This window comes from Acipenser ruthenus, chromosome 12 (assembly GCF_902713425.1).
Source record: "Acipenser ruthenus chromosome 12, fAciRut3.2 maternal haplotype, whole genome shotgun sequence".
In the NCBI taxonomy this organism is placed as follows: Eukaryota; Metazoa; Chordata; class Actinopteri; order Acipenseriformes; family Acipenseridae; genus Acipenser; species Acipenser ruthenus.
Genome location: NC_081200.1, coordinates 30331981 through 30347897, shown reverse-complemented (window position 1 = coordinate 30347897; position 15917 = coordinate 30331981). Strand labels below are relative to the sequence as shown.

Here is a 15917-nt window from a genome sequence, read left to right as displayed (position 1 = left end):
AGTCTGTACACAATGGTATTAAGTGTCCTTTTCTATGTTGGCGCCATCTTAAGGAGAGGAGGACACATAACTTTCTTCAGGCATTTTTTATTCAAGGAAAACAATATTACTTGCTTGGTCCTGTTGAATTTAAATCAAGGGAAGTAATATTAAAAGTTTACAATGCATTAGTAAGACCTCATGTATATGTGTTCAGTTCTGGTCACCTCGCTACAAAAAGGATATTACTGCTCTAGAAAGAGTACAAAGAAGAGCGACCAGAATTATCCCAGGTTTAAAAGGCATGTCCTATGCAGACAGGCTAAAAGAATTTAATCTATTCAGACTTGAACAAAGAAGACTACGTGGCGATCTGATTCAAACATTAAAAATCCTAAAAGGTATAGACAATGTCGACCCAGGGGACTTCTTTGACCTGAAAAAAGAAACAAGGACCAGGGGTCACAAATGGAGATTAGATAAAGGGGCATTCAGAACAGAAAATAGGAGGCACTTTTTTACACAGAGAATTGTGAGGGTCTGGAACCAACTCCCCAGTAATGTTGTTGACACCCTGGGATCCTTCAAGAATCTGCTTGATGAGATTCTGGGATCAATAAGCTACTAACAACCAAACGAGCAAGATGGGCTGAATATTGCTGCTCTAGAAAGAGTGCAAAGAAGAGCAACCAGAATTATCCCGGGTTTAAAAGGTATCGTGTCGTATGCAGACAGGCTAAAATAATTGAATCTATTCAGTCTTGAACAAAGAAGACTACGCGGCGATCTGATTCAAACATTCAAAATCCTAAAAGGTATAGACAGGAGGCCATTCTTATGAATTATGAATGGCCTCCTCTCGTTTGTAAACTTTCATATGTTCTTATGTTCTTAACAACAACAACAACAACAATAATAATAATACCTCTTCTGGTTTCAGAACACAAAATCTTTAGACAGACACCAACATTAAGGTCACTAACATCATTTGGTACAACACATTTTGGTTTTATTTAATTACAGAGACATTTAGCAACTTCCATTTTGCAAATGTCATTACAGATAAAATAGTTTAGCTTAGTGGACTTAATTTAATCTGGCCTCTTTGAACTCATTCTCCACTAAGGAAAGTTAACTTTGAATCTGTACTCCTTCAAATGATATATTAATACCTTCCTAATCTTAACAGCATGTAAAACATAAATAAAAGTAATTACCACTGTTAAATATGTTACATTCTCCCAGATTTATAAGACATGTTAAGCTAAGCTATGTCTTCACATGCATACTCACACACATAAACACACAGGTTTAGCATTTTTATTATTATTATTATTTATTTCTTAGCTGACACCCTTATCCAGGGCGACTTACAATTGTAACAAGATATCACATTATTTTTACATACAATTACCCATTTATACAGTTGGGTTTTTACTGGAGCAATCTAGGTAAAGTACCTTGCTCAAGGGTACAGCAGCAGTGTCCCCACCGGGATATGAACCCACGACCCTCCGGTCAAGAGTCCAGAGCCCTAACCACTACTCCACACTGCTGCCCCTTGTTCAGTATACTGATCACTATGTAACACAATTTTTGTTCCTGGGTAGTAAGTGTTATTTCCTAATTGCTTATGCCTCAAAAGTATAGAAAATAGCTATTATTCCCCACAAACTTTGCTTTTGTGACCAGGACAGTGATATTTTGAAATTTACCTATTTCCAATGAGAAAACGGGCGAATTTGTGTCTTTTCGTTCACATAAAGTCAGAAAAAAACAACATATGAATCCAAATTAACATGTATTTATACTAAAGTAATACAAAAATGACTACAAAAGATTTAGAAGTGAGTAGTTTTTCGAGATTTACGATTATACTGTAAATCACTTTCACGAATCAGCCCCCAAATGTAGTCTCCCATCATGTTCTCGTTATACTGTCCTTGGTAGCGGCGTTCAAAGTCCAGTATATCCTGGTGGAAGCGCTCGCCTTGCTCCTCTGAGTACGCTCCCATGTTCTCCTTGAATTTATCAAGATGAGCATCAAGGATATGGACTTTGAGGGACATCCTACAGCCCATTGTGCTGTAGTTCTTCACCAGAGTCTCAACCAGCTCCACATAGTTTTCGGCCTTGTGATTGCCCAGGAAGCCCCAAACCAATGCTACAAAGCTGTTCCAAGCCGCTTTCTCCTTACTAGTGAGCTTCTTGGGGAATTCAATGCACTCCAGGATCTTCTTATCTGTGGTCCGACGAAGACACCGGCTTTGACCTTTGCCTCAGACATCTTAGGGAAGAAGTCTTGAAGGTACTTGAAGGCTGCCGACTCCTTATCTAGAGCTCTGACAAATTGTTTCATAAGGCCCAATTTGATGTGCAGTGGCGGCATCAGTACCTTCCGGGGGTCCACCAGTGGCTCCCACTTGACGTTGTTCCTCCCCATAGAGAACTCGGTCCACTGTGGCCAGTCCCGTCTGTGGTAGTGCGCCTTGGTGTCCCTGCTGTCCCAAAGGCAAAGATAGCAGGGAAACTTGGTAAAACCGCCTTGGAGACCCATCAGGAATGCCACCATTTTGAAGTCTCCTATGACCTTGATGCCATCTCAGAAAAATGCAGATATGTATCCACTTAGGCAGCTGGAACTAAACTGAACTGGTGGGCTTAAGGCCCCTGTATTTATACTACTATTTATATAACTGGAAAGTTCTAGAAAGTTCTAGAAGTTACTCCAAGTTTACTCAGCACTGAATCTATCTGGAATGTTCTGGAAAATAGGTCAATTTCAAAATATCACTGTCCTGGTCACAAAAGCAAAGTTTGTGGGGAATAATAGCCATTTTCTATACTTTTGAGGCATAAGCAATTAGGAAATAACACTTACTACCCAGGAACCAAAAAAAAAAAAAAAAATTGTTACACAGTGTTATGTTTTTGATAGTATAATCACAGCAAAGTTCATTGAGGGATATTATTAGCTTTTAAATTAGAAATTATTCATTTATTCTTTTTAAACTCAGAGATTATTAAGTATCAGATAGCATTCCCTCACACTCAGCAGTATCTGTTCAGCTTCAGTAACTTTGAGCCGCTGCTGGGTGAGGGATCAGAGCTGCTCATTTTCAGTGTCATTTCCAAGACCCAGCTGAAATAGCAGTGACAGGGAGCTGCAACTGTCCACACACACACACACACTCTTCTTCCACCGGACAACCTCTCTGCTAGCTGGGGCCTGAACTCCTCTCCAAACATGGATTACATGGGTGCTCATAATGCCTTTAAATCACGCTGGAAAGCAACAGATGTTGATCTCTGTCGGCACAGCATGTCTTTTGTTCTGCACAACTGCATTAGGAATGATTTCTTTGTGAGCTATCTGTTCCTGCTGGAGAAGATCCCTCTGGGTAAGGCTTCTCGTGAAGGGCCAGGCCCCTAGGGTTGCCACCTGGCTCCATAATTCCGGAACACTTTGGGACATGACAGGTATTTTAGGTTGCCCTTAAACTGAAAGAAATAAACACGTGAATTGAGCACTAAACACTTGCTTGATTTATACTGCTTCTTAATTATCCAAATCATTGTGATAATACAAAATTTAAAAAAAAAACATCTTGAATAAACATGTGTGTAGGTTTTTTCCAGATACTTTTTTATTTTGTAATATTAGTATTTCAGTTCTCAATATTTAAAAGGCAATATTTATAGCCTGTTAATTAGTAATCTAAAGACCTAATTTACACTGACTCTCCCAATTAAATTATAACACTGATCAGGTGTTCACGCTGTCTGGTGTCAGAATAGTGAACAGCTGGTCAGTATTAATGATTTGAGCAGGAGAAGACGATATACTATTAGAAACTGTAAAGAAACTTTAAAATATTTATTTTAAACTATTAATAAAATAAATAAATATTGATGATGGTACTTATTTATTTATTTAATTTGTTAACAGCTATTATTCTATTGTCATGCTGCCTCGAGATAATTAATCAACAGAATCAATTTAGCAAAGGTTTAGCGCTCAATTCATGTGTTGATTTCCTTCAGTTTAAAGGCAACTTCAAAATCCTGTTCTGTCTCACAGTGTTCTGGAATTATGGGGCCAGGTGGCAACCCTAGGCCAGGGAGACACTGCATTGCACTGCATGGAGTTCTGTTTCACAGCTGAGTGCTGAGTAGCACATTGCTTTCTGATCTCTCGGGATTATCAAATCATAAGCCATTGCGTGAAATGTTGTCAAGTCCTATTGATAACATTTGTGTCAAAATGTAAAGGGCAAAATGCCCTGGATTTACTGTCAACATGCGTAAAACTAATGTATCAAATTTCACTTAACTATTTTTTCTAATATTCTTTTTAAGATGGTCTCTAAAACTGCATATTCAAACCACTAGAATTGTTCTATCTATCTATTTAAAATAATAATAATAATAATAATAATAATAATAATAATAATAATAATAATAATAATTATTATTATTATTATTATTATTATTATTATTATTAAGTGTCACCTCTGATAGTATCACCACTGTAACGATGACCTACTCTGTCTCTCTGTTGCTGTTAGCTTAGTGATATTCAAGCACACAAGGCAGCTGTTATGCTAGTCACACAGCTTTGTTCATTAGAATAGCTATCACATTCTAGTACATAACCCTCATACCCTCTTTAAAGCAATAATACTGGTGGTTTGGGCTGATTTGGCACAGACAGTTATTATGCATAGCTGATGTACATCTGGAAAATTATATTACAAATTCAAAAGGAATTATATTTCTCACTCTAGTAAAGGGTTATGTCAAATGTGACTGTAGTAAAACAAAAAACTAAAATTTGATACATCTGAAATCAAAAGTCAGATCGAAGGCTGTATCTTTGTTGTGTCTCCTATATTGGGGAAACTTCTTGAAGAACAGACATGTGTATCAAGCTACACCGTGCTGGCCAAAAGTGACACTCCAAACTGCTCATCTTGTAGTTAAGAGCTCTCGGCACGTGTATCCATGCCAAAGTAAGGCTGAAAAGGTTTCTGAGCAGAGTCACGTTCTGTGTGTCACATTCTGTGTGTTCCCTCACTAATCATGTATTATTTTCTTAGGTTGTATAGCTTTGTGGAAGATCTACAACCAACTATGATGAAAGTATACTTTAGTTTAAAATATTTTACCTGAATAAAATTAGCTCACATCTCTAATATTTTAAAGGGCTGTAATCTGGCTAAAAAAAACCCACCTTCAATACACATTAAATTGTTCATAAATAAATACATACATCCTGTTAACAGACATGTATCCTCTTTTGTAAACTACAGTAGCATGCACTAACCCTAACCCTAACCCTAACCCTAACCCTACCCAAGCATACACTAGCTCTTCGGCTATCCCTTATTAAATCAGTAGAATACTGTTTATTATTAGTTTGTTTTATTTAGTAATATGTTTAGTTTCTGTTCATTTTTAGTCTAGCATGTTAAATGTATGATGATTACTTGACAGTTAAACTCTATGCCTTGACCAGTGAAGTCATCGATGGGGAAAAGCAGTTTTATGTCCGAGCACAAAATTTCTACCAAGACGTGCCTGCCACAGAGGAGGGGATGATGGGCGATTTCCTTGAACTGTCGGAAGTTGACATTGAAGGCTCCAGAGAATTCTTAAAAAAGTTTGTTGGGGTAAGCCGGTCTATGTGGGCATGTTCCCAATCTACACATCCTCTAACTAGTTTTCATCCAAAAAGGAACGTAGCTCCCCTTTTTAATATTTGTAAATACCCTTCAGTGCAGAAAGAAGAAAACATTGCTTGTAAGATGGCTGCACAAGCAATCTCTATATAAACCTGTCAACTTTGACAACAGTTTGTCAGGGATTCCTAACTGCTATACTGAAATAACTCTTAACACTGCACTAGCACTGAACTCCATGACCAGGGTTTATCTCCAGCTGTTCGCCCATTAATGTTTCTTTCTTGCATCCCCCTGTGACAATAGGATACAGACAGACACCTCCACTGAAATAGGGAGTGCTCACATTAACAAGCTTCATTGCCATAGGCGGCATATGAAGGAGAGTGGAAGACTAATGATGTATGTAATTCCTTCTATTTATAGTTTACTGACTGTGCAATTTACTTGCTAGTTTCTGGAAGTTTTCTGCAGATCATAATCTCTTAGCATTTACAAAATAATATAATTAGCCATCATTGCACAGTCGGATTGTCCACCAGTCACAGCTATCTAAAATCACAGTTGCACAGTTTCTACACAGAACTTATTTGGATTGTGGGTTGTGTATGATCGATAGACAATTGTCTATCTCCTATGATTGAAACCCATTGAGTGCAGTTTGTCTCCGTCTCTGACAGGGTCCAGGGAAGGCAGGCACTGCATGTGCTCTAGACTGCGGTTGTGGGATTGGCAGGGTCAGTAAGAATGTCCTCCTGCCCGTGTTTGAGACAGTAGAAATGGCTGACATGACGGAGGACTTCCTCACCCATGCTCATGAGCATTACCTAGGCGATGATGCAGACCGCGTTGAGACCTACTACTGCTACTCCCTGCAGGACTTGACCCCTCCCGTTAAGAAGTATGATGTCATCTGGATACAGTGGGTCGCATGTAAGTGCTGTCAGGAACCTTTTGAAAATTTGATATATCGGTATGTGCCCGGGATCTAATTCTGATTTAATTTTTTTGTAAACCTTTTTATTATTACCAGCCCAAAACCTTTAAATGGCCCTTCTGAAACACTGATGGTAATCAGTATATTCATTGAAAAGTGTAAAAATGTGCTGATTCAAATCCCATCCAGTATAATGTAAACACTTTAAGGATGGTCACCTATCTGAGCGGTAGTTGATCACTATGTTGGAGCAAAGTGTGCTGCTGGAGTGGAGAGCCCTTAGCACCATAATCACATTAATGTACAATGTTGCTGGGCCCCTGTGTTATTGAATGATGCAGAAATAATAGCTTCATATTCGTAGAATATATTTTTTTATCTCTACAACCCTTAAGATGTTCTTTAAATTTTGCTGTAGAAGAAAGGTGCAGAGCTATCACTGGGTAAATTACGAAGGGTAGGTAATTATTTCTGAGATCTCATCACGATCCACAGGGTGTAGAAGCAGCTGGGGATATTTTTAACTTAGTTCTGGTGTCTGGTTTCGCTTTCAGCGGCACGCATGATGAAGTGTCAGGAGGTGCGTGTTTGAATTACATGGGACTTAATTAACTTTTGTCATTAAAGGGTGGTTTCTCTTGCTATTCGGTAAAGGTAAGCATCAAAAGTTGACCTACTTCTGAAAGTTTGGTTTTCATTGGTTTCAATTTTTTTCAACACTCTGGTGACCTACTTGCAAATTCCATGCTATATGTAGATGTACGTCACGGTCACCTCACAGTGCTGTTTTGTTGGCTCTGTCACCTGAAATGTGCTATTTGTATCTTTGATATATTATTTACAAAGCTTGATTTGTATGGGGTTTCATAAACTAAGCTTCTCTTTTATCATTTCAGGTCACCTCACTGACAAAGATTTGTCCTTGTTTCTGACGAGATGCAAGGCCAGTCTTAAACTGAATGGAGTTATAATTTTAAAGGATAACATGGCCAGAGAGGGCTGCAGGTTGGACCCAGATGACAGCAGTTTGATCAGACACATTGACATTGTCAAGAGCATTATCTGTAAAACTGATCTGGAGATCATCTGCATACAGAAGCAGGAGGGCATACCCGAATCATTTGTTCCCGTATGGATGATTGCCTTGAAGTAGACTACTTCAATTGCAGTGTTTTTTGTAGAAAGAAAGACCAAAGATTGGTACAAGCCATCTTATTAACACGCACATTGACCTTAATGACAGAGGATCTCAATTCTACATGGTTGAACATTATTATTCCATTCAGTTCATACTTCAACTTCAACAGAGGAAAAACTGTGCCTATGAAAGGAACAATACTTTGTCATTTATAAATAACTAGAGTAGAGACAAACTAAAGCCATTCTCAATGTACTCAATATCCTTACATTTGGCTGACAATTTTATATTACTGTAAATCTGCTGATCAGCCACTTGTTTGGAGATAATTTGTAAATCAATCACGCACGGAGCGCATAGAATTAGAGGCAGAGGTGGCCACAGAAATTGTCGTGCCTTTGACAAGTTTTTAAGTCAGGCCACTCCCACCCTGGGACAAGATTATTTTAATGTCATTGCTGTCATTCCTTTTAAGTAAAATCTTGCGCACAACAAATGCACATTCTTGGAATGCGAGGGGTAATTAACTATAATAGCTTTGCGCGTGGTGGGCATTAATTTTTCCTCTCAGTTGTAAAAAAACAATCGGCCAGGTTCTTTAAAGTCTATTTTGATTGATCAAATACAGTTTTGTATGCTGGGAAACCTTTGTAAACCGTCTAGAACAGGGGTCTCCAATCCTGGTCCTGGAGGGCCGCTGTCCCTCCTGGATTTTGTTCCAACTGTACCCTAAATTACGTAATTTGATCAATTAAGTGCTTATTAGAAGCTTAACTGGTCCAATTAATTAATTTAGGGTACAGTTGGAACAAAAACCAGGACGGACACCAGCCCTCCAGGACCAGGATTGGAAACCCCTGGTCCAGAACAGAGTTTTACTGTCAATAATTGTATAATCAATCAAAAAAGGAAATAAGTTGTTCCTGAATAAAGCTTAGGGGAGCACGGTGGCATAGTGGTTAGCACTGCTGCCTTACAGCTTCAGGGTCCAAGGTTCAAATCCGGCCTAGGGTACTGTCTGTGTGGAGTTTGCATGTTCTCCCCGTGTTCGCGTGGGTTTTCTCCGGGTACTCCGGTTTCCTCCCACAGTCCAAAGACATGCTGTCCAGGTTGATTGGTCACTCTAAATTGCCCTCTGTGTGTGTGGTGCCCTGCAATGGACTGGCATCCCATCCAGGGTGTAGTCTCACCTTGCGCCCTGTGTATGTCGGGTTAGGCTCTGGCTCACCACAACCCTGTAAAGGAGTAAGCAGTTAATGATAATGAATGGATGAATAAAGCTTTATTCCAAAATCATATTTAAAAATGTAAAAAAATGAAATCTATAGTGTACTGTTGAAAGCACCCTCTTATTTTAGACTGGTGTATATTTCATTTTTTGTGATATCTACTTACATTTGCCATGAAAATGTATTGTTTTTTTATTATTATTTTATTTCTTAGCAGACACCCTTATCCAGGGCAACAATTGTTACAAGATATCACTCTATTTTTACATACAGTTAGCCATTTATACAGTTGGGTTTTTACTGGAGCAATCTAGGTAAAGTACCTTACTCAAAGGTACAGCAGCAGTGTTCCCCTCCTGGGATTGAACCCACGACCCTCCGGTCAAGAGTCCAGAGCCCTAACCACTACTCCACACTGCTGCTATTAACAAGTGTTCTACAGTTTTGGTCTGTATATTTATACATATCTGTTTTTATAATCATTTTTTTAATAGAAACAGTGATGTGGTTTGTGCCAAAACTTTTCAATGCCAGTAAATATTTGAATGTTAGTCTATTTATTAAAATAATATATACATTATAGTGATACCATCTAGGAAGAGTTTTAAAAAGTGAGTTATTCCATTGGGTGTTTTCTAGTCATGGGGGTATTGCTTCAGGCTTTGGAAAATCACAATGTTCAATTTCAAAGTCACTATAATTTACAGGATGTAAAATGATTGTCCATAAAAAGAAAATATTTTAACCATATTTATTAATATTTATTTCTTATTATCCAGGTATGCATTCCTTTGTTAATCGTTGTCATTTATTGTAAAGGTCTTTTGGCCCCTTCCTCTCAAATCCAAATACCTGAAGGTGGTATGACGGGGAGAGTAACTCACTTTACCAAGAAAGGACAACATCTAACTGATCAAAGTGTTTCTGTAAAGAAATCAGTAAAAATGCTTTCTACCTGTCTGAGTATGCTTAACTGTTTATTTATTTGAATTGCACCCTCAAAATGGTGTGTGGCTGGATACTTTGTAAACTCTTAATACTATATTGTTTTGGATTAGATTTTGTGGCAATTAACCAGAATTGCTACTTGTCCCCCTTTTCATGTGTTTTGGGCAAGCTGTTACAATTAAATAGGATGCAGTCTTGTAAATTGCATATGCACAGGGGTAAAGAATATTGTCATTTCATAAAGCACAGAAAACAGATAATATTGTCATTTTATAAAGCACAGAAAACAGTGTCCGATCTTGTACGAAAAGTGGTAGTACTTGAGATTACAGGGTAATAGTGAGGTCTATTAGCCTGTCTTCATTTTACTGTGCAATAATTGTCACAGTTCAAGATTTGATGAGAGTTGATGTGGGACTTGGTGATTTGTGACATTTGAACAGAGCTCTGTAATCTTCAGGATTTCTGAATGCAATATGTTGCATCTCAAAGACTGAAGAAGGTGAAATACAATAGAAAACTGTCACAACAAAACCAGTATTCTATTACATATACAGATAATGTATAGTGCTATTTCAGTGGAATGCAATCCTCAGTGAAAACAAACACCAGTGGCAAAATAAAGGTTGCAACCAGATTTCTACACCCCAGAATAGACATGATAGGCATTTCCTTGTTTTTTCAATATCAATAAAGAAGTTTTAAATACACTCTGACACATGGTGGGGAGTTAATTACAAGGCAGTAATCCCTCCAAGTTTGTTCTGGCTTGCAAATTAACAAGTGGTAAAGTCATGAATATACCAGCCCAAAACCAATAAGGGAGCCATTGCTGTCACAAATCAACACATACTTATACTTCCATGGAAAATATCTGTTGAATTCAGCCAGGCGAAGCAGTTTAAACCGAGGGGTCTGATTCTTTCAAAATGTTATATTTTCCTGGTCCTCTGTTGTTCATTGATAGGTTTTAGAACATTCTAATCAGACAATTGTCAGACAGTTTAAATTGAAATCTGAATTATATTCTAATGAATGGAAACAGTTCTGTGTATTTAAAAAAAAAAAAAAAAAAAAAAAAGTGGTTTGTGGCCAAGTCATAATCTCAGCATTAATAACTGAGAGCTGTAGCCTGGCTGTATTTCTAAAATGATAAAAAAAAAAATAAATAAATAAATGGACCTCACTATTGTGAACAATAAAGATTAAGAACATGTAAAGAAAGATGAGAATAAAAGATCACACAATGAGTAAAATATATTTATCTGTGAAGGGGATCAATGGCAAAGAAACTGTCTTCATCTGATGACCAGAAGGACACCCAAGCTGACCATCGATGGTCAATAGGGTTAGAGTTGTACTGTATAGAAGAACAAAAAGTCGTTCTGTCAGCAGCAAATCAATATTAACCCAAGCCATGATAATATGACCAAGTGGCTGCATGCAAATATATATATAGTGTAACACAGCAGGGAGGGGGTTAATCCTCCCTGCATGGGGAAAAAAAAATGTGCGAATGCACATTTGTTTAGTTCAATTGTTTTGCTTTATTGTTTAATTTAGTTTGTTAATTGTTTATTATTAATTATCCCCTGCACCTGGTAGCTATTGTTAAATTAAAACCAGGTGCAGGGTATTAAAGGAGGGCAGTCATTTTGCTAGAGGCTGCTGTGGGTAGAGCCCGCTTGCGAGGGTGTGCAGGCGTACAGAGAAGGTGGTACTGAGAAACTGTGAAAGGTTGCGTGTGAAAACTGTGTTTATTTTGTTTTGCTTTGTTGTACAGGGAAACAGCTTAGCTGTCCTGTTTGTAGTTAGGTTCCTGAAAGTTCAGTTAGTGCTCCGAAAGAGCTAAGTGTTTATTTTGTATTTTGTTTTGGTGTTTATTAAAAATAGCACACCAGCGCTTAAAAATCAATTTCTTGTGTGCTGGGTATATATTTATATATATATATAATGTATATATATGTATATATGTATATATATGTATATATATATATATATATATATATATATATATATATATATATATATGTATATGTGTGTGTGTATATATATATATATATATATATGTATATATATATAGTTATTTATGACTGTTTCTGCATTCCCTTTGCAAATCTTTAACAAACTCACTTTGGGGGATACTGGTGCACCCCCTCCCCCTTTTAATCATTTTTATAAAGGCCACATGACAGAATCTCACCTTGCTCAGGCTTACTCAGAGACAGTCCCAAGTGTTTATCAAACATGCACAAGCAGTAATAAATAATGACTAAAAACACATACATTGGGTAATAACCATAGATTTATATGCAAAATAAGATGGTATAAGATGGCATTCCTTTAAAGTTGCAATGTATTTTACACAGTTATTATCATCAGCAGTGAGGTGGTTAATAATAGGAGGCCAGAAAGATATATTATCAGCTAAAAATTTGTTAAAATGAAAAGATTTATGTAGTAAGTGGAATCATAAGCCTATAGTAAATGGTACAGTCTGTAAATACCTCAAACTGTAGTTTGCTGATGATGTTTTATTCCACGGCCACAGAAGATCAGATTCCTCCATTAGAGATGTTTTTGATTGTCTGACCTTGTGGACTTTATTAAAATGGGATCATCCTAATTGCTTTCTAACTGTTATTTTTGATGCCATCTGCTTTAGATTACTGTTTAGTCTGAAGTACTGGTGCAGTCCACAAAGGAATGAAGTCATTTCACACTACAGATAACAGGAAATGGTTTAGGAAAATATAGACTTAAAAATTACATGTTTAATAAAGTCTGCCTTTTATATAACTGCATTGTCTAAAATATTTTTTACAAAAATGAAAGTATTGCAAATTGTATTAGACTTCTCTGCTTGGTCCGTGATTTTACTTCTTTTAAATTTATTTCTTCCCACATTATATTTCCTCAGCTCAGAGTTAAACAAACTCGACTTTAAAAAAGATACAGATTGAAAATATTCTCTAGTCGGGTAGACTGATAACAGCTATAACGTCCATTACAGAACATTGCACTTCATGGTATATATCTGGCTTATGTGTCATTTGATATAGGTTTTTTATATAAAATCTTTAAACTCTGTAATGTCCAGAAAATAAAACAAAAATGTCTATATGGTTTATCTATTCTATCCAGAATGACCTGTGATATACACCTATAAAATCATTAACCCATTGCACTGAATTGCTCTAATCTGTGATGAGGTACAATTGGAGTAGTATACCGTTTGTTTCAATTTAGCAGTAGGCCAGCGGACCAAGGTCCCAAAATTTGAAATATTATTTATTTATTATTGGCCTTTTCAGAATTACATTAAACAGCTTCAAATTGGCTATTATGAACATATTTATGAAACATTTGTATCCTCTATTATTTTATTGAATTATGTTTTAAAGGGTTAGTTAATGTGGTTTCAATTAGTGTCCGATTACTCATTGATTTGTGGACTAAAGGAAGGCATGTAAAAATCATTATAAAAAAACCTTAAGGCTCTTTAGCCACTTGAGTCTCTTGGTGATGGTATTATGTTTTCTTCTAGATACTGAAAAAAAAAAATATTTTGGTGTTGCTAACGTCTGTGTATAATTAATATTACTGGTAACTTTAAATCATTCAATTTGTACTTACTGTAATAGGTTGTGTTTATTGCATGTTAAAAATTTGGAAAGGAAATTGGTTTGGAGTGTTTCAAGTTATGGGGCCTATTTCTACATAATATTATGCAAGTTTAATAACTTTAATAACTTCTCAATTTCAACAATTCCAGTTTTAAAAATTTGATACCAGATGTATTCCCTTGAAATATGTTAATCAATAAAAAAAAACAAAAAACAAAAAAGGGCTATACTGCACAGTATAGTTTTAGTTGTTTTAGGTCAAATTATGTATTAAGTCATATTTTACAATTATTTTCACACTACAGAATTATTACATTTAAAAATGTATAGACCACAGGACCCATCACACTTGTCCATGATTATTCGGGAGTAATAGGACTGGTTCAAGATTGAGAAAAATCAACCTGATCAAAAATACCTTGTCAAATTTGTGTAACCCTTCTTTTGGGGAATAATGTTGTTGTTTTTTGTTGTTGTTGAGAAAAATAGATAATTGAGATCAACTTTAGTAGTTTTTTTTAATGTTTGTAAGTATTTTTTCAATTACCAATCAGAAACTGCATCATTCTGAGAAATGAGTTTCAGGTGGGATTTTAGATAGTAGGATACAATTGTTCCCAGTTTAGCAGACAATGTTCCCTTTTTATCTGCCTTGGCTCCGGTTCAAAGTTGTCATAAATGATCTACATAAATGCATTATGTAGTTTCCTCAAGAACTCTGTCTGAATGCCCCAGTGTAATGCTTGAAGTTGCATGGAATAGAATGGAATGGACTGCTGTTTTGAAAGCCTTGTGAAAAAAAGAGATTAGGAACTGGAAAGTGGTTACTGGAAGATTGTGTTCAAAGAAAATATGTCCTAATGTTCCCACTAGATTTCTAAAATTAAAGTAATGGTTATATATTACAAGGTTATGATTGCATCGAATGGTTCTGGTGAGCAAAGCTCTTTTCTGTCTCAACTGGATTCCTTGAAAATGATATCCATCCACATCCTTTAAAGTTCAAAGTGCCTGAAGTTTAATGTATGCTTTTCCAGTGCAGGTGCAAAAGCCAGGAGGCAAGACACATAGCCAATTGTACATTCTCCCTTCTTCATTAGTTAGCAGTCTTGACAATCAAGGATATCATTTCTAATATATCTCCTGTCTTTGAGGTTCAACTAAAAGGGGACTACAATTTGGAAAATAAAATAACACTAATATGCTTGGTCAGACTACTACAAAACTAGGCACACATCCAACTAAGAATGATGGATCAAGGGAGGCGTACTGCAGCAGATTAATAGACACTGACCCTATTATAAGAACATTTAAAAGACATTTGTTTTAAATATGGTATTCATTGAAGGCAATAATGATGAACAGTATTGGACACAAAATAAAGACTTAAGAAACCATGGGCAGGATTTTAAAAAACAGTGTTATTTTATCGAACTCATGGTATAGTAATGAGAGCTTTAGTGCAAGTGATTTTCAAATGAAATGTGTTAATTAAATCAATCCATTAATGCTTTGAAATTGAGCTGATGAGATCGTTAATGAACGTATTTCTAGCTTAATTGTCGCAGGTCACGTACATCACTTCCTGTCTCAATGACTAAATAATGGGAATTCATTAATCAAAATGCATGTTAACAAGTAAAATGAATGGAAGCATAGTTCGCTGTTATGGAAACTACCAGCGAGCAGCAGCCAAACGGAAATAAAAAAATAATGGAAATATCTATTTTGTGTATAATTTGTAAACATAATTTAAAATTGTGCATTTTGTTATGCAGAATGTACATTTATTTAGAACACTTCACGTGTAAAATGCTGATTTACGATTATCTGGCGTGTGGGTAAAAATCGGACAGCACGGATTAAAAAAATTATAATAATAATTAAGACTCATTAGTAATTTACCCTGATTCGGGGGGATATTTTGACACAGTTTACTATATACAACTATTTTAATGTGCATTTTGCAATCTTTTTTGGTAAAAAAGAAAATTAAATACCGTAAACCATCTCTCTATATTGGTTGGAATTTATTTTCTTATGTTGACATCTACTTTTGTATGTATTTTAGTATGTACGATTGTAGGCTATAAATACATACGTTTCAAGTGCCGTTGGTGTTTGTAGTTGTTAGTTATTATACATGCAGGGGTGGAATTCTGCCGGTACTCACTGGTACTCTGTACCAGGATTTATTTTGATGCAGATACTGGGTACTGTGATTTATTTAATCTGCTTTTCATCCAACGTGGATGCATTCCATCCACTCACACAATCCCTAGCGCAACGTTTCTCAAATGCACTTTCATTCAGCACACTTCGTGCTGCTTCCATTCTGTTTTATCATTCTGCTTCTGTTTCTGTTAGCTGCTATTGGCC

At 36.3% G+C, this 15917-nt stretch overlaps 1 protein-coding gene across 2 annotated transcripts; it reads left to right on the top strand.

The window, feature by feature from the left end:
• Positions 1 to 3176: 3176 nt before the first annotated feature.
• LOC117416568 (N-terminal Xaa-Pro-Lys N-methyltransferase 2-like) lies at positions 3177 to 8508 on the top strand. Of its 2 annotated transcripts, none has more exons than XM_059034821.1 (4): positions 3177 to 3380; positions 5503 to 5651; positions 6341 to 6593; positions 7494 to 8508. In XM_059034821.1, the coding sequence occupies exons 1-4, from the start codon at positions 3227 to 3229 to the stop codon at positions 7748 to 7750; spliced, it is 813 nt and encodes a 270-aa protein (XP_058890804.1). In that variant the 5' UTR covers positions 3177 to 3226; the 3' UTR covers positions 7751 to 8508. The 2 variants fall into 2 exon arrangements, with proteins under 2 accessions (XP_058890804.1, XP_033883628.1); XM_034027737.3 differs by having other exon boundaries at positions 5476 to 5651.
• Positions 8509 to 15917: the final 7409 nt, after the last annotated feature.

Coding starts and splice junctions, on each gene's coding strand:
- LOC117416568 (XM_034027737.3), top strand. CDS start 3,227: ATGGATTACATGGGTGCTCATAATGCCTTTAAATCACGCTGGAAAGCA. Junction 3,381..5,475: donor GCTGGAGAAGATCCCTCTGG/GTAAGGCTTCTC, acceptor ATTACTTGACAG/TTAAACTCTATGCCTTGACC. Junction 5,652..6,340: donor TCTTAAAAAAGTTTGTTGGG/GTAAGCCGGTCT, acceptor CGTCTCTGACAG/GGTCCAGGGAAGGCAGGCAC.